The sequence below is a fragment of the Nesoenas mayeri genome (assembly GCF_963082525.1).
Source record: "Nesoenas mayeri genome assembly, chromosome: 1".
Taxonomy (NCBI): domain Eukaryota; kingdom Metazoa; phylum Chordata; class Aves; order Columbiformes; family Columbidae; genus Nesoenas; species Nesoenas mayeri.
Window position 1 is genome coordinate 201,547,934 of NC_137541.1, and position 26,483 is coordinate 201,574,416.

The 26,483-nt window shown below is 42.5% G+C and overlaps 1 protein-coding gene across 1 annotated transcript; it reads left to right on the forward strand.

Moving 5' to 3' along the window:
* The first annotated feature begins 9,162 nt into the window (after positions 1-9,162).
* CWC15 (CWC15 spliceosome associated protein homolog) lies at positions 9,163-26,098 on the forward strand. The gene is made up of 7 exons (XM_080360970.1): positions 9,163-9,248; positions 11,048-11,186; positions 13,225-13,337; positions 14,270-14,358; positions 15,118-15,228; positions 24,844-24,962; positions 25,754-26,098. Exons 2-7 carry the CDS (start codon positions 11,056-11,058, stop codon positions 25,881-25,883), a joined length of 693 nt encoding a protein of 230 aa, XP_080217096.1. The 5' UTR covers positions 9,163-9,248; positions 11,048-11,055; the 3' UTR covers positions 25,884-26,098.
* Positions 26,099-26,483: the final 385 nt, after the last annotated feature.

A 26,483-nucleotide genomic window follows, 5' to 3' on the forward strand; every position in this document is an offset into this window, starting at 1 on the left:
GCCCTCTGCTCTTCCCCCAGCACAAGGCAGCGCATAACCACTCCTGGTGTTTCTAACTGCATAGCACTGCAGCTGGTGTAGAGTGCTTTGAAGCCTACCTAGCACAGTTTACAGAGCTCAGAGCTGGGAAAAAACACAGGAGTTGGAGTTGTTGGAGTAGGCAGGCTCCGATGCAATGAAAACTTGGAGCGAGGAGAGATGCGAATAGTGCAGAAAGCGCATTCATCGCACGCCAAACATTCCTGTGCAAGCCCTACCCCCACAGGCACCAGCTCCATCAGTGCTTCCCTCTGCAGCCGCTCATCCATCCCACCGTAGTGATGTGGTGGGACTCCCCACTGGTGGGATGCAGCACTTTGCAAAGGACCGGGACTCCTCCCTCTATTCCTGCTTAAAATTTTACCTACAAGGATGGCAAAACATAGAATAATTTTGGCTGGAAGAAACCCTCAAGATCATCAAGTCCAACCATTAACCTAACACTGGCAATAAACCATGTTCCTAAGAACCTAATTTACACATATTTTAAACACCTCCGGGGATGGTGACTCAACCACTTCCCTGGGCAGCCTGTTCCAATGCCTGACAACCCTTTCCATGAATAAGTTTTTCCTAATATCCAATCTAAACCTCCCCTGGCACAACCTGAGGCCACTTCCTCTTGTACAATCGCTTGTTACTTGGGAAAAGAGACCAACACCCTCTATGCTACAATCTCCTTTCAGGTAGTTGCAGACAGTGATAAGGTCTCTCCTCAGTCTCGTTTTCTCCAGGCTGAACAGCCCCAGTTCCCTCAGCCGCTCCTCATCACACTTGTGCTGAAAAAATACCAAAAAAAGCTACTAAGTGCACTTTAAGGTAGTACTGGGTAGGAGTGATGAGGTTGATGTGCTTCACGTGCCTGTTTTTGCAGGGACAGGTGTGAGATGTGGCTGCTTGTGCCACGGTCATGGCAGATAACAAGGCAAGGAGAACAGGAAAGGGATGGAGAGGAATGCAATGTTCAGTTTCAGTTACTAATCCTCGGTAGCAGTGATACTGAAACACAAAGAGTCTTGCCAAGACAAGGCACGTCTGCAGAAGGTGTTGCAGCACACACCTTCTCACTGGGCCCCAAGTCTACAGGGGAAGATCAAATGCCCTATTCAAAAGGCCTCCTGCTTCTGCAGGTAGGGCTTTGCTTACACACACCACGGAGCTCCAGATGCAGGAATTTGCCACCACAAATCCTGAACCAACCAACGCTGCTAATCAGGTTTTGATACTCCTACCCAGCACAAACCACCTAAACTCCAGCTCAACACCTGCTGCTCCAATGTCCAAACCAAAAACAGAGATCAAAACCCGGGAAAGGAACAAGTTTTGCCAGGTTCATCTCACTCAGGAAGGGCTTCAGTCATGCTTGCTGATCTTGTAGGAGAAGCTCGCCTCATCCCTAGTCTGTGCCCTGCAGCAGGACCCGGTGTACAAGTCTAGCTCAGAGGTGATGGTTCTGATGGTAAAATTACATGGCAAAGCCCTCTGAACTTTGTAATACAGGAAATCAAGTTTCATACCCTGCTTTTACATGGGATATTGCATCTACAAATCACAGTGGAAAAGCCTTTGGTCCCTTATCCATGTTTTCAAAAAGAATGACGTGTAGGACTTGGGGAGAGGGGGTCAATTTTTGAAGTTCCCCAGGCTAGTGGAAGTGCTGGGGAGCAAATACCAGCTTCCTGAGTGCCAGCCCTCTGCACTGACACAGCCCCACATAAGGAAAAGGCTCCCTCGAGGCCTCAGCAGATAAAATGCTGTGAATTTGCAATCAAGATCTAAAGGAGAATCAACCTGGTTGGTCCCACTTGTGGGTCAGGAGTTCATTGTTTTCCAAGCTATTGTTCTTTGTTTTCATTTGAATCAGAGTAAACTCGCGCTGCTGCCCACGTCTGAAGGAAACAATGAGAGTGGCTGAGACTCTTCCAAAGCCAGAACTGCCTCACTACTGAGCGAACCCTGTGCACAGCAGGCTAGTTCAGTAACTAAAGGATAACTAAAGGTTACTGTGGATAAAGCAACTAAGGATAACTAACGATACCTAAAGGTTATCACAGTGGTTAAGAGAACTCACCTCTGGCCAATAACAAATAGAATCCTCTTCAGGAAAACATGATACATTCTATGGCATCTTTGGAGGAGGTGGGGATTGATCCTACAGATGATCTTCTTCTCAATGAGTTTGAGGACTGCGCCACTCAGACATTGCTGGAAAGGAACCTGAGTTGGGTTTTAACTTGGTCAGGATGCTACTTAGCTGTTTTATTCTACTTATAAACTCTTCCTTGTATTCCTGGTTTGGACACTTGAGATAAATAAGGAGAGTCTGTGTTTTCATACTGGCTGCTCTATTCCTTACAGCCCCATTTATAAAAAGTACTTAGCTGCATCTCAAAGCTTTTAGTAACAGACATTTTAAATCCAGAAGGATCTCATCTAACCTAATCTCACCTTTGGAACAAAACTGCTTGTGTTGTTTTACCTTGTAACCTCAACATCTTCTGCCTGCCTATATAACATACCAAGGAAATACAGAGCAGGATTTTCCAAGCTTGTCCAAGATAGGTGAGCAATCACCTCTCAGATGAACCTGTCACCGTCCACTGAACAGAAAAGGAGCTGTAAAGATTTGCCTGCACTAGATACCTCACTTGCCTGAAGCCCTGTGAGAGTAATCCTAAAGTTAAGGGAGAATAGAATGTAAATTGAGGACTGACTCAGACAGAAAATATTGATAAAGAGCTAAAACAGAGAAAAAACTTGTAGAGTAGTATGGGTACCAGCTCCTGATGCTATTGCTGAAAGTTAGAGCTGCAGCTAACTCTTAGAGAGACAAGAGCATCTCCACTCTCTGGTTGAACACTTCACTGGTTTCTTTGTTCCACATTTGTATGGTGAAGACAGAGGGAAAACACGCAAGTCCAAAGCTAGAGCCACTGTGGTGCATGGACAGCCGGCCCTTCCTTCCGTATAACGCTGGCTTTTCAGAGTCTGGGCTCTGAGCTACTGAGACTCCTCCCAATCAGACTGAGTCATCGTCAGCCAGCATTAAGAAAAGGATAAAATTAGCTTAGCTATTAGTAGGAATGTTTGACTAATAAATAAAACAGTAGGAAATTTTTGCCTAACAGTGGATGCATCCACGCAGAGGTATGTCCTGGCTGTCTGCCCGGATGTAAATACTGCATGGCTAAAATTATTTGCTTTGTCCAAGCTCTAAATAAAATTGATTTGGTAGGAACAAGAGAGCTTCCATGAAACTCAGTGGGGCCAAGAAGCATGAGCTGTGTCTCGGGGCATCACTTGTTCCTTCAGAACCCTCCCTCCCCAAGTCCCCAAGTGCTTTTTGGTTGACATCACGTCTCACATTGAAAGAGAGATGGGATCTCAGTGGAGAGCTGTCAGCATGGGGAAGCAGACAGGGAAAAACATAGTAAACAGAACACGCATTCAAAACCAGTATGTCGGACCTGCAGCACTGGTCCAGCTGGTTTAATGGCTGGTGAAGGAGCCACAGTCTGCAGCGTCTGGTGACGGTCATCGCTGCCTGGGGTGGGATCCAGATTGGGTCCTCATCCTGTGCCTTTTCTTGCAGGGAATTAATTCCTGCTCTCTCCCAGGATCTGCCCTCCCTTGTGACCAGGTCACAGGTCTCTCCCTGCTGCAGAGCAGGAGCTCACACCTGGTAAATCCACCCAGGACTGGAGCACTGAAGGCACAAAGGCAGCCCAAGGGATGGGATGGAGCACAGGAGCAGAAAGCTGGAGAGACGGTGCAGTGGGAGGTGGCAGGGAAGAGGTTAAGTGCTGGAATGACTTTGTGAGCACAAGGAAGCAGCAGCACAAGGTTTTTACTGTCCCATAGCAGCAGGGAGGGTGTGACTGAGAGCTAAACAGCCAGGATGGCCTCATCGGAAAGCAGCCCCAGGCTGACTCACCGCCGCCTGAGTCACAGCCTTGCCCGGCCTCTATTCTGTTCCCAATGAAGGAAACAGCAACTTCCCACAAACTTCTTTTAAGGCTGCTGTTGGGATGCTGAGCATTCCTGCATGAAGCCTCCACTCCTGACAGTTCTCTGTGCCCTTCCCTGTCTGTAGCCATGCGGCAGGCAGGATCCTTCAAAGCACACGCTGTCCCGAGGGAGGAAACGCGCTGCAGCCTCCCCAGAGCAGAAATGGGATTTACGGCTGCTCGGCCCACGCAAGCTGTGCCCTGGACGGCAAAAGGCGGGCGCTTACAGGCAAGGAGGCAAGGGCAAAAATCACATTTCCATTCTGGCACAGAACCCCTGCCCTGCTCAAGGAAAATGCTGGTGTTCACAGTACCACGCTGCTTTGCAAGAGGAGATGGTTGCATGCCCTGCTGCTGTGCTTCAAGGGTGGGCAGAAGACAGGCCCAGAGCCGACAGTGGGAGACACAAAAATTCAGGAAAGAAAATTGCCTGAACTAAATTCTCATGTGGATTCAGAAACAACCAGTGAAAAGTGACAATTAAGAGTAAGGTTACAGACAGAAGAAAAGGGGAACCAGATAGCAAAGAGTATACGTGAGAAGCTTTACAGAACAGAAAAATGACACAGGAAATGGGTTAAAAATCCCTGCATTGGCAAGGCTGAGAGGGTGTTTATAAAGTCCATTAGGAACATAAGCATTCTTCATAACGCTACAGGCCAAGAAGTAGATGAGAAAAACATTAACAAGGTTCCAAGCAGGCACGAGGTTTCTATAAATGTTTCTGTTCTCTTTCAGGATGCGATGTCTTTTGCAGTCTTGCAATAATCTCAGAGAAGAACCAGCACTTAGGTGAGAGCTGCACCTAGAGCATGGAGAGAACCACAGAATATTCGTCTCCTGGTATGATCAACATGCAGATATAAAATTGCACTGAGAATATGTGCAGGTACCATAAAGAATTTGAGATGGTAGCTAAGAGGCCATGGCAGTGACACCAGTGAGGGATTTCTTTTCAAGATAGACACCTTTAACACAGCCAAACACATTAATTCATCTCAGTGCAAAGACTACATAGAATTTTCTAATTCAGAAAGAACCTTAGAGAAGAGAAGGCTCTGGGGAGACCTTATTGTGGCCTTTCAGTACTGAAAATGGGGAAAGAAAGGAAAGAAAGGAAGGAAGAAAGGAAGAAAGAGAGAGAGAAAGAGAGAGAGAAAGAAAGAGAGAGAAAGAAAGGAAAGAAAGGAAAGAAAGGAAAGAAAGGAAGAAAGGAAGAAAGGAAGAAAGGAAGAAAGGAAGAAAGAAAGGAAGAAAGAAAAAGAAAAATAAGAAAGAAAAGGAAGAAAGGAAGAAAGAGAAAGATAAGGAGACTTTTTAGCAGGGCCTGTTGTGATAGGACAAGGGGTAATGGCTTTAAAATGAAAGAGGGGAGATTCAGGCCAGACATGAGGGAGAAATTTTTTACAATGAGGTTGGTGAAACTCTGAAACAAGTTTCCCAGAGAGGTGGTAGATGTTCCATCCCTGGAGACATTCAAAGCCAGGCTGGACGGGGCTCTGAGCAACCTGATCTGGGTGAAGATGTCTCTGCTCATGGCAGGAGGGTTGGACTAAATGAGCTTTGAAGGTCCCTCCTAACCCAAACTGTTGGGACCATGGACACACAGCTGGACTCAAGCACCTGTAGGAGTGTGGGGAAAAAGGCCAGCGTGATCCTCAGACAGATAAACAACCATGTAGAGAGCTGGGGGCGGAAAGTTATTTTATCTCTCTAATTCACTTTAGTAGAGCTGGTCCTGAAACTGTTCTTTCATCCCTGATGTTGATAAATTGGATAGAGAGCAAGAAAAAGCCCTCAAATTATTGGTGGGAGGAAGGAAACGATTCTAAGAGACTGGAAGAGTCCAGTCTGCTCACCTTATCCAAAGGCAGCTGGAAGAGTAGATTACAAAGTATAAATACTTGGTGAGAAAACAGGCTTTTAAAATTACCAGAGAAAGGCACATCAGGCACTCATGGTTGGGAATATAGCCAAGTGAAATTAAAAATAAGGGGCCGTTTTAAACTGTGAGGATAATTAATCACTGGAGGAAATGATCAAGGGAAGTGGTGACTTCTCCCACTTTTCATGTTTTCCCTGCAGTACAGAACACCTTTCTAGGAACTGCCACAGCCAAATTGCTCAGCAAAGGAACAACCAAGGGTGCATCCCTGGTGCCAGTTCCTGTCTGCAGAGATCCAAGGCTTAGTGTGCCACAGGAAGAAATAAGTAATCAGCCTTGGGCTGCGTTGTGATTAGAGCAGGCATGGGAAGGGGGAAACCTGGAGTTTTGTCATTGTCTGCTTGCTTATGTTATCTGATGACATTTTAATGCATAATCCAGGAATTCCCACTTGCTGCCTGTACCACTGAACTTGACTGGTGCTCCCTTGTACCTGCGAGTTCTCTCTCTCAATGAACCTTTCAATCCCTTTCCTTACACTCAGCCAGTCTGCTTCAAAACCGTGGGGAGAACATCCCCAAACGCAAAAGCATCTCCACGTGCAGGGTCAGCCATACTCGGGAACAGGCTCCAGGATGTGCCCGGAGGGACTGAGAGGCTGGTAGTGACATCCACAAGTGCTGGACATGCCCTGAGAACAGTACTGGATGTAAGGTCTTGGAGCACTTGGGCTGAGGGATGTTTCTATTAGGTCCTGATGAGAGCATGAAGCTAAACCTCTTAGACTTAATTTAAGCCTAAACAAGTTCTATTTTAGGCAAAACTGCATCTTTAGAGAACTTGAAAACCAAATGTTGTGGACCTGTGGAGGTTTGGTGCCTCTGCCGCAAGACCAAGTAGGGATTTTCAAGAGTCTGGACTCAAGCACCTCCACTCTGCCAATATTCTTCTTTGGTGCCCAAGTCTTCTAAGGAAACCAAATCTTTGAGCATAAAACACATCTGTAGCTACTTGTACTTCACTTTGATACACACAAGTTGGGGGAGTGGAAGCACCTTTGAGATGTGGGAATAATTTTGGCCAAAGATACCGAGCCACTTTAGTATTCAAAGAATCATTATACTGGTTCAGAGCAGGGACTGTGCTAGGATTTTTAGCTCTCATCTTCCAGTAATCCTCCATGCAGAGAACGCTTGCTATTTGCTCTCACCCAACAGCAGAACTCTCTTCAGTTTTTTAATTCTTTAATCAGGACTTGATACCTTTTGCCAGACAGACAGTAAAACTGAACAGCAGGCACTGCCCTCAGGACGTGTTACTGAGCAAACTACAACATTCTGCTGCATCAAGACAGTTAAATTAGCATAGTAGCTCCTCCTGATTTAAAGTCCACAGATTTACAATCTATGAATAACACCCACCATCACAAGGTGACGTGCTGATTTCAGGCTACTGTGATCTGCAGAAAAAAGAAAGAAAAAGAAGAAAGAAAAGGAAGAAAGGAAGAAAGATGAGGAGACTTTTTAGCAGGGCCTGTTGTGATAGTTTTCACTTGGCTATATTTCACTTGGCTATATTCCCAACCATGAGTGCCTGTTGTGCCTTTTTCTGGTAATCAACAATGCCAAATTCCCAACTACCTATCTGGGAAGCCAGGCTCCTCTGCGAGGTTTGATCTTGTGTTTAAACTGCCTGTACTGGAATCAATCATAAACCCATTTCACAGGGCGCACACCAAGGCTTGCAGATAAGAAAATGCAGCGGTCATTACTTGGTTACTGACAGGTGTAGGTCTTAGGAAACGACACTGTGATTATTATTACTATTTACCTGACTTCTTAGTAAAGCTTTACATTCATGACAAACTGCTTAAAGTAATTGCTTTCTTTGTATGCCAAGGGCTCCCTTCTTCCCAGCGCTTTCTCTGACAACTCCCTGACCCAAATGGTGTGATTTACATTGTTGCTATAGCTCTCTGGAAAAAAATCTCTTTGGGGACCTCTTGTGGGCTCTATTCTAAATTGCACGCTCAGGAAAAGGCCGTGTTAACCTGTAGATACATCGAAGAGCCTTTTGCTTCACATGCCCTCATGTGGATTTGCCGAAGTTTGATAAGAAGATGCATCTAAAAGCAAAAACAGGAGAGAAACTGCATTGTAAAAGGAGGAATTTAATGCCCCAATGATGCTCATTTACAGTTTGGCTTCTTTACAGAGACAGCAATGAATATACATAATGTAAATTTCGTTGTGAGGGGACTTGCTTACTGTGGTGCGCAAGCTAATGGTCTCTGGGCAAAGAAAATGACTGATGGGCACTCCTCCTTCCTCCACCTGCCTTGTTTTTGTCTTTTCCCCACAAGGATCCCAACCCTGTCTCCTTAACCCTTTCCCTCCTCTGTGGCTGTTCCCTCATCATTCCAGTTCCCCCCCCATTGACACCCAGGGTGAGCACTTTGAACTCTCAGCATCACAGAATGGTTGTGGTTGGAAGGGACCTCTGGAGATCATCCAGTCCAACCCACCTGCTAAAGCAGGTTCACCAGAGCAGATCACACGGGAATGTGTCCAGGTGGGTTTGAATGTCTCCAGAGAAGGAGACCCCACAGCCTCTCTGGGCAGCCTGTTCCAGGGCTCTGGCACCCTCAAAGTTTTTAGCCATGAAATGCTGTTTCACATCACTCATACACCACATTTTTCCCAGACTCCTATGCCAAGCCAGCAGCCTCTGGGCAGGCTCCTCTGAGATACCCAACTTGCCAGTCTATTCATGAGCTAATTTGTGAGAAAAGGCCCATCAGTGGCTCACTCCAGCAGGTTACAGCTACGGTTGTAGTGCGGCCTGCTCCGCCTGCCTGTGCCCCGGCTTCCCCTCACGGCACCGGGCCGAGCCCCGCGGCCTCCACAGCCCGCCGAGGGGCCCTTCCCAGGCAGGAGCAGCACAGGACCACGGCCTGGTAGCACCTCAGGGCAAGGCCCTTCTCCAGGGCAACCGCGGGTCCGCAGGACGGGCGCCCCAAGCTCCCTGTTCCGAGCTGGACTCGCCTGGCCCCGCTCTGAGGAGGAGCAGGAGGAGGTCACCATTGCTACACAGGCAACAACGCTGTCACTGCACTCACTTCCGCCTCGGTAGCCATCATGGCGGACACGCTCCCCCTCCCTCACGTGACATTCTCTCCGGCCCTCTCTATGGTAAGTCCTCCCTCGGCGGCGGCTTCCGCCGCGTCGTCAATGTCTCCAGTGCGGTGCCTTGTGGGTGCTTGGCGGAATTATGGTGGCGGGGTAGGGCCTGGTTGCGCAGGGCTGGAGGAGGTTGCGGTGTGAGTACCGGGGAGGCGGTGGGTTCGTTTGATTGGGCTGGGCTGCAGTGAGTCCCTGGGGCAGGGGTTGCTGTGGGGTCCCTACGTGGGCCCTGTGGGGAGCGCTCCTGAGCAGAACAGCAGAGGGCGGCGGGCCGGGGTCCGGCGGGCGGGACATGCTATGCCTCATGAAACGGTGCGGTCGTGTTGTATCTGATTCTTCAGCTGAACCCATAGACTCCCCTCGTTATATGTAATTAACACAGGTGAGTTCTGAGAGCAGGTGGCTCTGGCAGAGCGTGTTCCTTCCTGAGCTGCCGCCGACTGGCTCAGTGTGGCTGGAAAGGGTCAGCAGCCCTTGGTCAAGGAGCCCGGGCCGGTTGTGCCTTAGTCACTGTCTCACTGCTTTTTAGAGATGTGCCTGCCCGTTAACTCTTTTCCGAGCAGCAGCTCAGTGGCAGTAGCTGTGTGCTGCCTGATGGGATGTTATTTTCAGTGGCAAATCTGTGTTAGGATTTTAAGACTTAAGTCATGTTTTGTGATCTCATTAAAAATCAAACAATAGCAAATAGTGCAAGCAGAGCATAAATGACTTTTATTTGTGTATCGCAAAACCATATGGATCAATACAATTTTTTTTCCTCTGCTTTTTAATATTCTTGAAAATGTTTTCTTGTCATCATTTAACATCCAACCTTCTGGTTGGTAGGACCGCTGCCTTTGACTGGTGCCTTTATGTACCCCTGCAGATGTGTCTCTCTTACATCTTGTATGTCTTTAGTCTGCGGTTAGTGGATGTATGTGTCTTGCTGAAGCAGGAATAAACATAGTTTCAAATACCAGATTTAAGATGGCCCAGTTGATCATACAAGGTATTTTTGGCATTGGTTGGCCAAATTGAACTCTTGGCACAGTGGTTTAGGATTGAAGGGTCTTCTGTCAGGCCGCGCTGAACATGGTGTGTGCTGACAGGGTGTCTATGCGGCTGAGGCTGGTCAGAGTCATTTCACCCCTTTGCCACAGAAGAATTGGTAGTAGGGACTTTGGGGATCAGCTGGTTCATTTTTGGGACATGCTGGTGGTATGCCAGTTCCAGTAGTTTCTAAATGAGAGTTGGTGAAAACGTCTGCATTTGTCTGAACTTCATTAATTGCGCTTAAATTATCTAAGGGTAGTGCTGTTGGCCTCGTGCTACCAGGGGAACAGTAACGCTTGCCCTTCTAACAGTTTTGGTGACCAGCAGGAGTGCTGCTCAGTCCGATCCCAAAGGATGGTGCTAATGGCAGGGATGTGGCTCTTCCTGAGGGCTGGGGCATTCACAGTACATCATCTTCATCAGTATTTAATGATCAACACCACCCTAGGCATGCTGTGGTCTGTGTCAGCCAGCATTTCTGGTGATGATACCTAGATACATTTTGGGGAATAACAGAGGGGTCATTCCCAGTAGGCAGTCATTTCTGGCTGTTGTTTTTCAGGAGGGAAAAGAGTTTAGTTACAAGACTTGCCTTAAAGATAGGAGTTTGGCTCCTGGACACTTTTATTTACTTAATAAACGTAGTTTCACGTTCTTCTTAGGGTTTGTGTATTGTCTTTCAAACATGTTGGAAAAGACTTTCTATTAAAAATCTGAATAGATTCTGTCAATTTTGTCAATATAAAGCTCCTTAAGTTTTGAGGATCATGTGGCAAGCAATAGCTGTTATTATGTAGTGGGACTTCTCATTGCTGCTGCAGTTTCAGGAACAGCATAGCTTTTGGTGAATGTCTTTTGCTGTAAATTGTAGTAACAACTGTTTTTTATCCTTGATTCTGTAGTAGTTAAAATGACGACAGCAGCGAGGCCAACATTTGAACCTGCAAGAGGAGGAAGAGGAAAAGGTGAAGGAGACTTAAGTCAGCTATCCAAACAGTATTCCAGCAGAGACCTTCCTTCTCATACTAAAATCAAATACAGGTTAGTATTGGGGTTTTTGGTCTTACTGCTAAACAGCCCGGGAATGATTTTTTTGTTGTAAGCAATAGGTGTTCATGCGCTTGATGCTGAACAGGCACCGGAGATTGTGCAGCAACATGGAATGAGTGTGCTGAAAGCGCAAGTCTCAAAAGCAGGCTTAACAGATGAAATGCATTGCAAGTAATTGGAGAGGTTTCATTTTGTGGTATTTATTACTGCTTATGGAGACAAAGCATTTCAGTGCAGTGCAAAGAAAATCAATGAGAGCAGTAGGAGATGACTGAGCTGTGGAACGTTGCTGTCACTTGCAGAGCAGAATGGGATAAGAAGTGTGAAGCTGAACATGTCTTAAAAGCAGAAAACCATGTCATTCATTTGGCAAAGGACCACTGGGGGAGGGCATCAAGAGGAGGCAGGAAAATCATGGAAGAGCACTCAGGCGGTAGTACGTATTGGAACAGCTGATGTTAAACACTGCAAGTGGTTTTTGCAGGTCATGGGGGAATAAATTGCTTTAATCAGTGTGAAAGATAATGGGATCTTATAAATATTTTTCTCTGTTTGAAATGCATAGTTAATGTGCATTGTTCTGTTGAAAGATGAACTGAAATCTGGAGTCAATATAATGTAGATACCCAGAATTTAAATGAAATGTGTCAGCCTAGAAATGCTTTTTCATCTAGCTGATGTTACTCATGCTAGTGAAGTTACTGTTAAGGTTTTACATTTGCAGGTTTTTGTGCAGGTGTTTAGCTTTTCATCTTCTCCCTTCTGCCCCTTTGGTTTTGAAGAATACGTCTGGATAAGGGAGTTGGAGTGCTTTGGAAAATACCAACATCAACAGCACAAAAAGTGTCATCAAATGCATTTTGTTATTATGGAGAAAAATTGCTGGTGGTTTGTTTCCTTGAACACAAAGGGGTTTGGAACACCAGTCTGTCGCTTTGAAAGAAATATGTGGGGACAAATATGTACAGAAATATAAAACGTATGTTTTAACAAATCCCTCTGTGTGTGTGAGAGAGTGAGATGGAGGGGGCATTAAGTGTCTTCTGTTCTTTTTCCCAAATACCTGTTACAAAGTTGTCTTTGTTAAACTGCCAAGGCTGCATCATTGCAGGAAAAGTTCAGTGTTTCGGTCCCACTCTTGTTTGCTTGACTGACACAGGGTTTGGGAAGGTTTTGCAGCTATATCAGGGATTCCAAGTTCAAGTTTTTAATTACAAAAGCAAATTAAATACTCTGTCATAAAGATAGTCTGTGCACACAGTGTTTATAATGGCTCAAGTCTGCGTTTCTTCCAGGCAGTCTTGTTTCCAGCACTGGGTTCACAGAAAGGTGAAGGGAACTGCTGCTGGTTTTTATTCGTTAGTTCTTTCCAAGATTTTCACAGAAAATTCAGTGGACTGTAGGTGGAGTTTAGGATGATTCAAATATAAATAGCCTGTTACTTTTGGCCAGCATGTGTTATATAAAAGAGGGAAAAAGATGTATTTGCAATATGTTTCACTAATGCTAGTGTTTTGCTTGTTCTCTAATTTTTTTATGATCGTGAGATATAATCTTGTATATCTCTTGGAGGGGAAAAGGCTTATGAAAAGTGTGTTCTAGTCTAGGTCTTATCTATAAGGCTTAGAGACTGTATCTACAGCAGCAGCTTGGGATGGTAAAATGGCCAGTTGACTGTCATGCTGGTGAATGTCTGCTAGGGCGCTGGGCTTGGACTAGTGGAAGAGATTGAGATGTAGCTACAAGAGATGTAGCCATCCTGGTTTTGCAGGAATTTATGTAGGATCTTTAACTCATTTGAGAGTCACTGGCACCAGCATGTGTGTGGCATTTTGTGCCTGCATGTCTGTAATGCACGCAGAGAAAGGAGCTGATGGTGAGAATAACAAAATGTATGTCTACGTGGTAGCCAGTTTTTGTTCTTTAAACTTACTTCTTCACTCCAGGATTTATTGACCTCCTTCAGAAAATTGCTCCCAGCTGCAGATTATCAACTTCAGCTTTTCTTTCCCCCGTTATGCTGTTTCAGGCAGGCAACTCAGGATGCTCCTGAAGAGGTGCGTAACCGTGATTTCAGAAGGGAGCTGGAGGAGAGAGAACGGGTCGCTGCAAGAGAAAAGAATAGAGACAGACCAACCAGAGGTAAAAACAAAGAAACAGAAAATCTTCATACGTTTGTGTGGCGCTATTCTTACACAAAACTCAGTGTTGTAGGAAGTTTGCGGGTTGCAGACAGCATGTCATGAGAGGAGAATTTAGGGTATTGGTCTGATAGCTCAGAGCTGTTGACCTGCAAGGGAATGTCCGCTGGCTTTCATGCTGGCTTCGTGCTAGCAAAAAATCTAGGCCAGCTAGTAGAAGAGCGTAGGCCATCACGGAGGCCAGCTGATACGGTGTGATTGTAATGAATTGGCAGTGAGTGTGTACAGCTAATAAAGGGCTTGGACAGGCGAGACAGAGAGGAGAAGGGGAATGACTCATCTTCTAGTGTTGCAGCACCAGTGTAACAATAAATCCATTTTTTAAAGTAAGCAATTCTGTTCAGGTATGGTGAAGTGAAAACTAAAATGAATCAAAGGCATGTTTTTTGAGAAATAGTAATTTATAATATTAAGCTTGACGGAATTTAGGTACTTTAGGTTTAGGTATGAAATGTGCAGAAGTACTGGGGGCTTTCAAGTTCACAGACAAAATCAGATGTGATTTGGACCAAACTGGACAAAAGTAATGCTTTGGAGTGGTCTCTGATGTGAACCCTCCAATTGGGTATAAAGGATAAGGATATTTCTCCACAGATTTTTCTTCTGCTATTCTATCTTCTTGAAATAATGACTTCAAAATTCTTTTGGAGGTCAAATTGTAAGTTCCCTTGAGGATACCTACAAGGGAGAAATTAGCATGGGCATTAAGACTGAGAAGTGAGGAAAAAGTAAACATAAGCTTGTATCTCTTGCTCTAATGCAATCTTTGTGAAGGTTTTTGCTTTCTGACATTAGATGTTGTTAAATGAAGTGATTTAATCAGTCGTTTGTTTGTGGTTTTGTTTTTGGTTTTTTTTTAATGTTATACTGTAGAACACACAACATCATCATCTGTGTCTAAGAAGCCTCGGCTAGACCAGATTCCTGCAGCAAATCTTGATGCAGACGATCCGCTTACTGACGTATGTATCTCTTTTCTGTTTTCTTTCATTTTCCTGCCCTCAGGATTTGCTGTTAATAGAATACTTACTTTTAGATTGGCTAAAGTTTTAAGACAGGTTCTGACATACCTTCACCTTACAGTTATTGCACTATGGTGGAAGTGCAGAGTGGTTCAGAGGATTCCAGTCAATGCTGTAGTGGTGTTCTTGGAAAGCACAGAAAAACTAGGGAGCTGGAAATACCACTTAAAGTATGGGCAACGGGTGACTTTTTAGACTTGGTCAACTACTGGATTAGTTAGAATTCCCCTAGGGTAGAACTGTTGAGATACATTGACTGTCTTCATGAGCAATGGATTCTTGCTCTTGGCTTCTCTCCTCATGTTGACATGTATGAATTAGGTCCAGGGCTTGACAGTAAGCTGAGGCTTTCTTAATCCTGTTATATTTGCTCCCAACAATATTGTATGGGATATTCAGTCACACTGTTGTAACAGCTTATGTTGCAGTGCTTAGAGAGTGATTGAGGACAGTCCTCAACTACCTAGCATTTGAGTTATCAAAAATGTATTGTAGTCATCGAAAAAGCACAAACATTTTTGTCTTGACTTTACCGTACAAGAGCAAATATACCATTTGTATTGTATTTGCTGCTCCTGCAAGCACCCAGGTACTTCAGAAATCACCAGCAGCAAACTGCAGCCTTACCTGGGCTGACCTGGGCTGGTTTTATTACGTGAAATGAATGAGCTGCTGCTTGTTTCTGTTTGTTGCTATTAGGAAGATGATGAAGATGAGGACTTGGAAGACAGTGATGATGATGACACTGCAGCTCTTCTGGCTGAACTGGAAAAAATCAAGAAAGAACGAGCTGAGGAACAGGCTCGAAAGGTAAAATCTCACCTATTCAAGAGTATCTGGGTTTTTTTTGCAGACTGATGTTTATTAAAACTGGTGTGCCTTAAGCACTTAGGTTGAGTGAGAGCTGGTAAACACGGTAAGTGCCCTTCAAAACTCTTCTCAAGTAGAGTCTGATGGATTGGTTCTTCTGTCTCATAATTGTTGTGAATACTTTTTTTTCTTCAGTAGACATACTTATTTTACTCTCTAAAACATTTTATTTGCTTTCCCAACACTTTGTATATTTAGTCAAGGTAACCTTGCTTTTCATATGCAAATCCTTCTCTGAAGACAGCTGTCATACCAAACTATATGGTGGCATTAGTGAGCTATGTACTATCCAGTGTAATTTCATTTGTTAACTAGCTTTTATGAAATAAATATATATATTTATGAAATAAAAATATGTGCTTTTTTATGCTTTTGCACATGGCTGCAAGTTTTATACAGTACTTGCTCTTTCACAGTGTTGGTGCTTTGTTGCTTTGGCAAGGAGCAACAGTTGTAACTGTAAGAAGAGAACTGTTTTCATTATACATGGGTGAGATTTTTGAAAAATGTCTCCACAAAAGTTAATAAGACAGCAGCGTTTTCAAAACTTGGGAAGTCAATGTACACGTAGCCTTCATACCACTTCCTACTCTCTGTCTTTACAGATAGAAACATTGTGGGGAGGGAAGTCTCTGTAGTTAGAGACTGTTTTCCCATGAGCGGGATCAAATCCTGTGCTATTGGCTCCCAGCCCTCCTTGGTGTAAGAGAGATTGTTGGGATGGAGCGCATTAGCAAAATCCCTGATTGATGAATGGACTTCTAGGGGCCGTTTCTCGGAATAGCCCTTGTTGTCAAACTGGTCAGGACTTAGGATGAACTGTGCTGGGTCTAACATTGTGTTGCCACAGACTGCAGAGTCCAGGTATTTAATCTGCGTGACTGAAATGCTCTGCCTCTTGCGGTGCGGCAGAAGTGGTGGATATGTGCAGAATTCTCTCCTCTGCTTTTACTAAATGCGTTCTTTTTTTGAGTAGGGCTTAAATAACTTTACTGCTTTTGAAAAACGTTGCATATTTCAGTTTGAGTAGTTTTTTAAGTTTTGTATGTTGTAGATGTAGATCCTACGTCAGTGTAAACAAAACAACAAACAAAAACAGCCAAAACCAACCAACCAACCAACAAAATCCACCAAAACCCAACCTTTGTATAAGGTAATCTGAGGAGTCTTTGCTGCTGTGACTGTTTACTGGTTTGGTGCCTCTGCACTACTCCTAACCTCTGTCATAGCTTAACACACATGCCTATGGTATTGTGTTTTTCACAAATGCTCTCCAGCAGACTCAACTGGGAGTGAATAGGACGTAGCATCTAGCAGGCACTAGGAACAGCTGGGAGAGAATTGTGTTTTAAATGCTGTAGGAAACTATGTAGTGCTTGACTACTCTTGGCTAACAATATAGACATTGACTTTTAGAATCAACAAGGCCTGTAAAACCAGTGAGCTCTGCAATTCTGGAGTTAGTTACTTTGGAAGGCTGTACCATTCTGCATTGGTGCAGAAATTGTGCTGTAGGAGACTGTTGATACTTGATTCTCCATCTTACCTATGAGTAGTAGTTCATGTTGAAGCGTGTCTGAAAGTGTCTCTCAGATATCTTTATCTAGGCATTTGAAGCACATCACACAGCAACAAAATTGTGTTATGCAGTAATAACATGGTGAAAATGACTTTAAAATGCTGCAACAATTCTTCTGTTTATTCCTGTGCGAAATGTGCTGAACTACAAATTAAGGGTAGCAACGTGTAGGGAAGACTTCAGCTGTTCTTGCACAGTGCTTGAAATGAAAGCTTTGATCTGTTTGGATTTTTCACTTTGCCTGATAGTTGAAATTATACATCCAGGTTAAACAGCGTAACTTGTCACATTTCAGTGTAGAAAACTGACATTTGGAAAATAATGGCAATGAATTTCAGCCCAGACAACCAAGTATATGCTTTTCTGTTGGTGTGTAGAAACCAGGAATGTCACAATCTCTGTTAAGTTCTTATTTTGTCACTAGAGGGTGCTAAAAGCTATCAAGTATTTAGCATCTCACTTGTTTTATTTTGCTGTCTATTAACTGGTATTATTTTTTACCTTCATAGTTGTTCACTTTCCCCCAGAAGCAGGATTTATTATGCTCAGTGCTATGTGCATACTGAATACAGGTATGCACATTTGAAATGAATGCATTTGTTTCTTCCTAAAAATAACTATTAGTTATTTATTTGCAACAGTGCACCTTATTGCACAGTCACCACCTACTCTGTTCATCCTTTCACTGGTTGGTGGCTGATCGCTGCTCTTAAAGATTGCCATCTTCATTGATAGTGGATGCTCTACAGGCACTTGAAATTTTATTTGCTTGGGTTTGAGAGTAGGAAACTAAGACTGTGTTGATGGAAAAAGTAAAAGCTTAGGTGGGACACAGCCTTGGAAAACAGTTTTTGGGCATAAGAGTCTCCTTAGGAAAGATCTCTTATATGTGTTGTTCGAGGGGTGGGATCTGTTTAGATTATGGCTTGTTTTACCTAGCTTAGAAATAAGGCCTTACTGGCAAAGCATTTTGTAGCCATTTCATATAAATCCCTTGTTCCTTCAGATATGTGGGATTTCATATGATTATGTATTGCAAACCATAATTTAAACCTAATTTTGTAAGTAACCTTATGTTAATCATCCAGCTGACTTGAGGATGGCAGCTCACGTAAAGTTGTAATTGTGGGGTCGCTATTTGTCCTAATCCCCATACAGGGATGGTTTATCACTGGAACTCTGTTGTCCCCAGTAGGCAGCGCAGGTAAAACCCAGTGGCAAGGGAAGGGGACACTGCAGAGTGAGCATCTGTTCACTCTTCTGCACATTGTGCTCAGATCTCTTTGTTGTTACACAGACAGATTAACATGTCTCTCTGTCTTGGAACGTACCAGGGCCTTAACAAGATGGAGTAAAATATAGTAATATATCCCAAATTTGTGCCATATGTACATTTTTTTTTCCTGATACTTTAGTTACTTTAATTTATTAAAATGCTAGCTCAGTTATTTCTGAGACTTCATTTAAACTGTATTGTTGTTAAGTGTTTTCACTCATCACTTCAGTGTCCAGTAATAAGTTGCCATGAAAGGAGGAGGACTCCTTTTAAAATGTGTTTCTGGTGAGACAGCAGTTAAAAAATCAAAATATGAGAATCTGCTTTTTTTCAGATCATCATGCTGCTCTCTGTTAATTTCCCTTATGTGGTAATACCAATTTCCATAGAAATCCTCTAAATCTAATTTTGACAAATGTTAGTAGTAAAAGGTTCTAACTTCCCTCACACTAATATTTCCCTTTAGCACATAGTTTGTCAACCAAATAAGCAATTGCTGTCAAAGCTGGTTAACTTCTCAAAATGCTTAAATTTCCTTTCTGTGTAGAAATGTACTATAATGATTTATAGTACTAAATACTATTAATGATTTAAAAACTGATTGAGCATGGGAGACTTTCCTGATGCCCTGCACAATTTTAATCCCACAGGTTGTTTCTAGTAGACCCTAAGCTGAGCAGGAAATTTTAGTTTTGAAAGCCATTTCTGTGGAATAATTCTGGGTCTGTCTGAAACTGTGCAAGTGCTTGGTCTGCTGTCTGTGTGAACTATCTATGGGTCTGTTTCATGGAAACATTTCCATGTTCCAAATGCAGCGTTACAGTGCTCTTGGTTTTCCATTTTCAAGCACTTCCTTAAAAGGTAAATTGAAATAATTAAACCCAAACCTCAAACCAGTGAGCAGCTGAATGTATGTGTGCAGTTCCAGCAAAGCTATTTTAATATCCAGTCATTTTATGCTTATTTGAGAACATATGTAAAAGTTCTTGGTTTGTTCTCTTACAGTTTTATCTCCCCAAGTGTTTCTCTATAACTGAATATATGTTATTTTACCAATGGTCAAAATAGATCTTAACTCTGTCCTGTGTTTTAGCCATGTCTTAGACTTTCAAATAAAACATTAGAAAATGAATCTTGATAGATATCAACCTTTTCACTTAAATTTTAAGGGTCTAACTAAAACTAGAATATCCAATCAGTGATTAGAAAGCATTTCAATAAAGAGGCAAAAGCAGATGGCAGAGTGTTTCTTCATTAAATATTTGAGAAATGCTAGCAACATTTAACCCTTGCCAAGAAGTAACAATAATGCCCCCTGCCTTGTGGGCAAAATGACAACAAATCTGCTTATAGACACTACAGTTGCGATTACTTTGTGCTTTGATTTTTTGAAGTTCCAATCAGTTATTTGAATTGCTGTATTACATTGAGTTAGTAATTTGCATAGGATCAAAGAACTGGGGTGGATCTCTGCATTACTGAGTTTCCTTCTCTGCTGCTAAAGGCAGTGCTGTCATAGTTTGTCATTCAAAAATTAGCATTTAAATAAGGTTATGTGGGGTTTTTAAATTTTTTTTTCCAGCCTTCAATGAAATGTGGGTATTTCAGGTTTTGTTTTCAGCTACTCAGCATCTTTAATAACTGAGCAGGATAACTTACTTTAAAACAGTGGAATCATTTCAGGAGTTTCAGCACTTTCTGTAAAAGTAATCTTGCTCTGTGCAAGGGCTAGGAATTATACTAAAAATAATAACCATGGTAACAATAATGTTTTTCTTTCCTTTGCGGTCAGAAACAAATATGCCAAGGGACTGTTACTCTTAGAGCAAGATAAGGAACAATTGTTTAGTTAAGGTTAGCATAGTTTTGTCCACTTTTTTTTGTTCCCCCCCCCCCAACTGTGATGCCACATGGTGAGTTCAGTGGTCCAGCGAAGGCTTTGAGATCTGATTGACAGAGCAGCATCTCCATCTGCTTCCTTGGGTACAGGGCTCCCTCTGCCACTCCTGCCTTATTCCTCACACCATAATATTCCTGTTCTCTTGCGTCTGCCTCTAACACAATGGTTACAACGTGCTTGAGGTCTGATGCATCTCTGCAGGTGGTTGGTGCAACGTGCTGCCGTTGAAAAGCACAGCACTGCTGTCTAGTGATGAAATAGTCTGTAGCCTGTTTTTTTGGCTCAAATGGCTCATGAAAAGAGTCATATACCCTGTGTTGCTGAACATTATTGAGGCATTATTTCAGAAAGGGTGGAGTGAATAGAGATATATTCTTCTCCCCCTTAGGCTTTTCTTCTGTTGTGGCTTTGTTGTATCCATAGTGTTTTAGCTTAATACGCCTTTGTTCCAGCACACAAAAGAACAATGTGGGCTCTGGAGCAACCCGAGCTGTTATTCTGCGAACAGCTGTGCTTGATCGTGCCTCAGAGGTGTGAAGCTCAGACAGCTTGAATGGTTGTGTCTGGTCTGTTTGATTTGATACAACCCATGCTCCATCGCCTGGAGCGTCCCGGCTTGCAGGGGAGGAGTGGGCAGTGGAAGATTTATGTGGAAAATTCTGAAACATAATGAAAACCTTGTTTGGCTGGAAATGAGGGATTCTGCAGCTCTGGCCAAAATCGGTAACTTAGCTTAAGTGTAACTGTCAACTTTACACCACTGTGAGTTACACCTAGTATTTTCCCCATGTCATGTCTGTAAGATACAAAATTTAATAAATTACCATTTTTTTTATCATTAATATGTTCTTTGGGAGGTTTTACTGAAACTAAATAACACAAAAAACTTCAAGACTAATCTTCAGAATTAGCCTACTTCTTAAAATTTGAAGTGAAATGTCACCCAGTGTAGAATGACTGAACTCCATAAATAAATTACCACGCGGACCAGATCTTCTTTGTAAAGTGACTAAACCTGGCAATGTCTTACTCAACAGCTTGGTCCCCTGTTTGCTTTCAGCCCCTCATCTTTGATGACAAAGATGAGCGTTGCGGTTTGTTACTACGTCCAGTTTGCTCTCTCTGCGAGTCTGAAAGACAGCAGAGTTCTGTTTCTGAACAGAGCACAGAAGCAGCCGAGGGTCGCACAAAGTGCCCCGGGGCTCTGCAGCAACTCTTACTGTGAACAGGGAAAATCAACCACCGAAAATAAGCTTCATGGATTCTTTCTGTTGCTGTTGTCAATATAAAAGAATGTTTGGCAGTTTCTGTTAGTGTTGCGTTCATAATTGGTTTTAGTTACTTAATAGGTGCAAAATTAAAAGGTAATAATTTGAAATTTCCAAGGTTGTCCCTACTCTTAAAAGAAATTAAACATATTTTTTGCTATCCTCCAGTCGTCTGGAATTGTAATTGACTTGAGTCAATGTAGTTTTTTGCTACTGGTTCACAGTTTTAGACAGAATCCAGTTGGAATGCCAAGTTGTTGGGGTCCATGTGCAAGTTACGTATCCCAGCTCGCATGGAGGTGCAGTCAGTAGAGCCTGGAGTGTGGCTGGGCCCTTGTCTGTGTAATTTAGTGTGAGCAGAAAAGCCATCTTGACTCCTTATCGTACTCTTTAGATCTCTGCTGAGAAGTGAGCTCAGATGCTGACAAGCAGATATGTAGGTGTAGGTGTCTTAATCTGGTGCTAAATCCTGCTCTTAATCTTGTACTACTGCTTGTAGTGTAACACTTCATAGAAGTGTTATTTCAATTTTGTTTGTTTTTATCTTATTTTTTTTTAATCACCACCTTTTAACACTTCAGCCTGATAATAGTTTTTTTGTTATCAGAAAGCAAGCTATGTCAGGCTAATTGAGGTTTAAGGGTTATGTAAAGCAGATAAAAGTTAGGATGATGCCTCACATGCCTTCTTAAAATGTTATTACAGGAAAACTGAATTTGCCTCTGTGTACGAAGAACACTGGAGTAGTTACTACTGTATCCATATTTTTTATGATTGTTAATATTGGTTTTATTTTCTAATAGCAATTCAAATGACTAAGTGCTTTTCACTTCTCTACATGCATGGTAGAGAATGCTGGAACAATCAGCTTTTTAGGAGATGTTGAGATTAAATCTGAAACTGGGGACAAGCAGGGAAAAGAACTCTAATTCCCATCCCCCCCAAAAGATACTGATTCCACTGGGCTCTTTAACATTGAATAAACACTTTGTGTGGAGTGTGTTTTAGTTCCGTATTTGTCAGTGGTGTGTGGATGCATTTTCACGCATCATAAAAAAAGCCAGCATAAGATATTTGTGTGTTTCCCAGATAAAGTGGGGCACGATGCACAGGTTCAGTAACTTTGGGTCATGGCCAAGGTTCCTGTCTTAGAACGCTGAGGGTAGGAGTGTGCCATGCTCTGCGTGTCACCTTCAGCACAGTTCTGGAGCTCAGCTCTAAAATGGAAAACTCGGTCTGTTCACACAGAGAGGACGTGGATGAAGTTCTCTCTACAGAAGCATTTGTCAAGAGGGGAGTATTTCTTGCAATGCTCTTACTAGTGCTGTCTTCTCTTCAGTATAGGCCAGTATTAATTTTTTGGTTTGTAGCATTCTTACTTGCTTTTAAGATTTGTCCCAGACCTCTTGCTTTTTCAAAGTCTCACTTTTAATGAAGCGTCGGACATTAAATTTGATGAGGCAGAGCCCGCTTGATGTGGACAACACATGGAACACTTCACTGCTTGCATCCTGTTGTAAATTTGCCTGATGGGCTTAAATAGAATCTGATCACCTGAAAATCAGTACTTCTTTTTTCTTGTACCAGTATTGTAGGTTTTGCTCAGTCTCGGATCAGTGCTTTGCATGCAGGTGCTGTACGTAGTCTGAGGGGTGCTTGACTTCTGATGGGAACACACGACACAGACTGCAGGGAATTGGATTTTGCTGCTGCTGGCTCCTCCATGTTATAAGATGGTAAATCAGAGGCTGACAGACTGTGAAGAAGCAGCTGCGGACATTTCTTGTCTGTAATCCGCAGAGGAAAGAAATGTAGAATTTGAATTTGTGTTTCTAATATGGGAGAAATTGGTGTTCCGTATAAAATACTTTTGCTCTCTGTGTTTCCTCATTCACTGGGGATGGTGATAACAACTGAAGTTGGAATGCAAATATTGGATTCAGAACTGTGCTTGAAAATGCAAAACTTTAGTTTGTTTGTGTTAATAACTTTTAACCACCACAGTCTGTGTTGAAGCTCCATGGATGCAGCGGGAAGGGCAAGTTTTGCCCATACACATGTTTTAATGAGGGCATTAAGGGGCTTGTCCTGAAGCTGTGCCGTGCTTTTAAGCAATATGCCCTTTTGGGGAGTTTTTCCCATCCCACTGGCAATTGATTGCAGCTGGTTCTAAATTTTATTTGTGAGAAGCAGTGCAATGGTAGGTGTTTTTCCATAAGTAAAACTCAGGTAGATTTTGAAAGGTAAAAAACTTTACCCGTGGTCCTACTCCTACACCATTCATATGTATGTGAAGTTGGCATTGTTGCTAAGAGGGTTGAAGTGTTCTACAGGAATATTTCACATACCTGATCAGTCCAGTTGAAAAACATCATAAATTGTAGATAGTTTTAGTAATCTTTCACTTAGTATTGATTAAATGTTTGAAGCTAGAAAACTCTGGCTATCATCAGTGTTCCAGTTTAGCACTTAAAGATTGTAAAGGCTGTTACCAATAAGAACATTCCTTCTTTTGGGATCCCACAGCAGCCCTCAACCATTAATTCATCTTCAGTTTGGAAAAAAAAGCCAACAACCTTGTGATCTCTTTGTCTTTAGTTTATATAGTTTTTAAAAGCCAGAGTTTGACTCTCCTGCAGTGCTAATGAGGCTTCAGTGCATTTTTTAAGCAGAATGTCTTCAGACAATGCTTCAGCGTACAGGGAGCGGGAGACCTAATTAGTCATAGAAATTAAATATGTTTTTTTCCTTCTAGTACTTTCATCAAAGAGCAATCTTAGCAATATAATACATTTGAAAGGTTGTGGAAAACCATGATGATGTATAAAGAATATTGCATATTCATTTTGAAGTCGGGGCACATTTAAGTCACTAAATATATTAATACAGCTTGGAAGCGTGGGCAGTGAAATCTCCTTTGTGTTGCTTGTAGTGCAGTGCTTCACTGAGGCTTGAGTTCCGTGCTTTTGACAGTACAAGGAGAAGAGAATTTTTCACCGATACTGAAACTTTTAAATATTCTTATGACAACCTCTACTCAGTTTCATCTTAAATTTCTCAGTGTTCTCTTTGACTGGTCCTTAGGGAAGCTGTAGTTGTAAAAGCCAAGCAGATTGCTGAAGATGACAGAAAAGTTTCAACATGCTGCAAGGTTTTCCACCTAATAAATATTGTATGGTGTAGTCTCTTTTTTCAAGAGGATAAAGAAAATCTTTTAATCTGTATACAATTTTTGATATAATACCTATGTAAATGGTAAAGCTAGAACTTAACTGAATGTTTGGTAGAACATCAGAGGTAAGTAGAGCAGATATGAATGTTACTAGATTGACAGTTTATTAGCAATGTTAAGCTCTTTAGAGTATCTCTGCTTCTATCCTTATTCTACTCAAGTGTCAAATGCTCTGAAATGTCTGAGCTAGGAATTAAAGTTCTGTCTGTGTGGGTGTTTTCAGCTAAAAAAATATTTATCTCTACCAACTAGATGAGAAAAGTGGCCCAGAAAAGTAATTTATCCATTTCTGGTTCTCAGGAACAAGAGCAAAAGGCTGAAGAAGAACGAATTCGGATGGAGAACATCCTGAGCGGTAACCCCCTGCTGAACCTCACCGGCCCCGCGCAGCCTCAGGCAAACTTCAAAGTGAAGAGGAGGTACCGTGCGATCTGTCCTGAGATACCCCCCTTGTTCTCCCGTGTCACTCAGTCTGAAAATGTCATCCCTGCCACTGGGTTTTATTTCCTTCCTTGGATCTTGTCACAAGCCATCAAACGTAGAATTGGGATATTCATGCACGTAGTGATTGTCTGAACAAATCATCCTTCTACTTTGTGCTGAAAAAGGAGATAGCGATGGAGAATTGTGCTTGTCTGACATTGTCAATAGTGATACAAAAAGTAACAGGGCCAAAGTTCCTCAAGAAAATTGATGAAATCCTCCCATTTAAAATCTAGCTGGTTTGGTGTTTGTTTGAGGGGTGTTGGTTGGTTGGTTTTTTTATTTGTTTGAGTTTTTGTTTTGTTTGTTGTTGGTTCGTTTTGGTTGTTTGTTTTGTTTTGTTTGTTTTAGTGCAACTACAATTAATAAATAACAGCCTTCTTCTGAATACAGTTTTTGTTTGCAGATATCCCACTTACTGTTGTGTTTATCGAAATTAGGGCTATTAGACTCAAGGGTTTTTCCTGCCCTGTTCAAATGGTCATTATTTTCTGTAAAGATAAATTAACCTTTAATCTACTGATACTCATCTCACTTCTCAGGAGTGTGTAGGAGGTGGCTTAGATTACAAAAATAGATCCTTTTTTCTTAAAGACTAAAATCAAATGATAATGACTATTTGTTCTTAGCACATGTAAACAGGAAGGCCCAACTTCATTTATATACTTTTGTAAATTACACCTAATTTTCATACAAACTTGCTGAAGCTAAAAATTTTTGGTTTCAGGTGGGATGATGATGTTGTCTTCAAGAATTGTGCCAAGGGGATAGACGAAACAAAAAAGGACAAAAGATTTGTGAATGATACTCTGCGATCAGAATTTCACAAGAAGTTCATGGAAAAATATATCAAGTAGTGCAGTTTCATGTGTGGCAGTGCTGAAGGACTTGGAAGGTTGTGGCTGTTTCCTCCCTCTCTCTCAGAATTCACGGCTGAACACTTGGTCCTCAATTCCCAAATGCTTTTCCGAGATCATCAACAGCTTCATAATTAGTAATTGCTATGTATCTGGAGTTTTTATTCCTGCAGTATGGTTTTCTTTTCAGTTTTGATTAAATCAGTTTGTTTGAATGTTTTTCTGTTCGTGTGCTTTTACTGGCCACCTTGTAAATGGCAGAGGGGAGAAGTTGGTTTACAATAAATACTTCAAATTGTTTAAATTGCTCTCCAAATCAACCTGTATTTGTACTGAGGGTGGTTTGTAGCTTACACAACTTACAGAAATGTCAGTATTATCAAAGATGGGGAGCAGCTGAGTATGATAAGCAGTATCACAGAATTGACTGGGTTGGAAAAGACCTCAGAGATCTTCAAGTCCAACCCTTGGTCCAGCTCCAGTCCATTTATTAGATCATGGCACTAAGTGCCGTGTCCGATCTCAGTTTAAAAACCTCCAGGGACGGTGAGTCCACCACCTCCCTGGGCAGCCATTCCAATGCCTGACCACTCTCTCTGG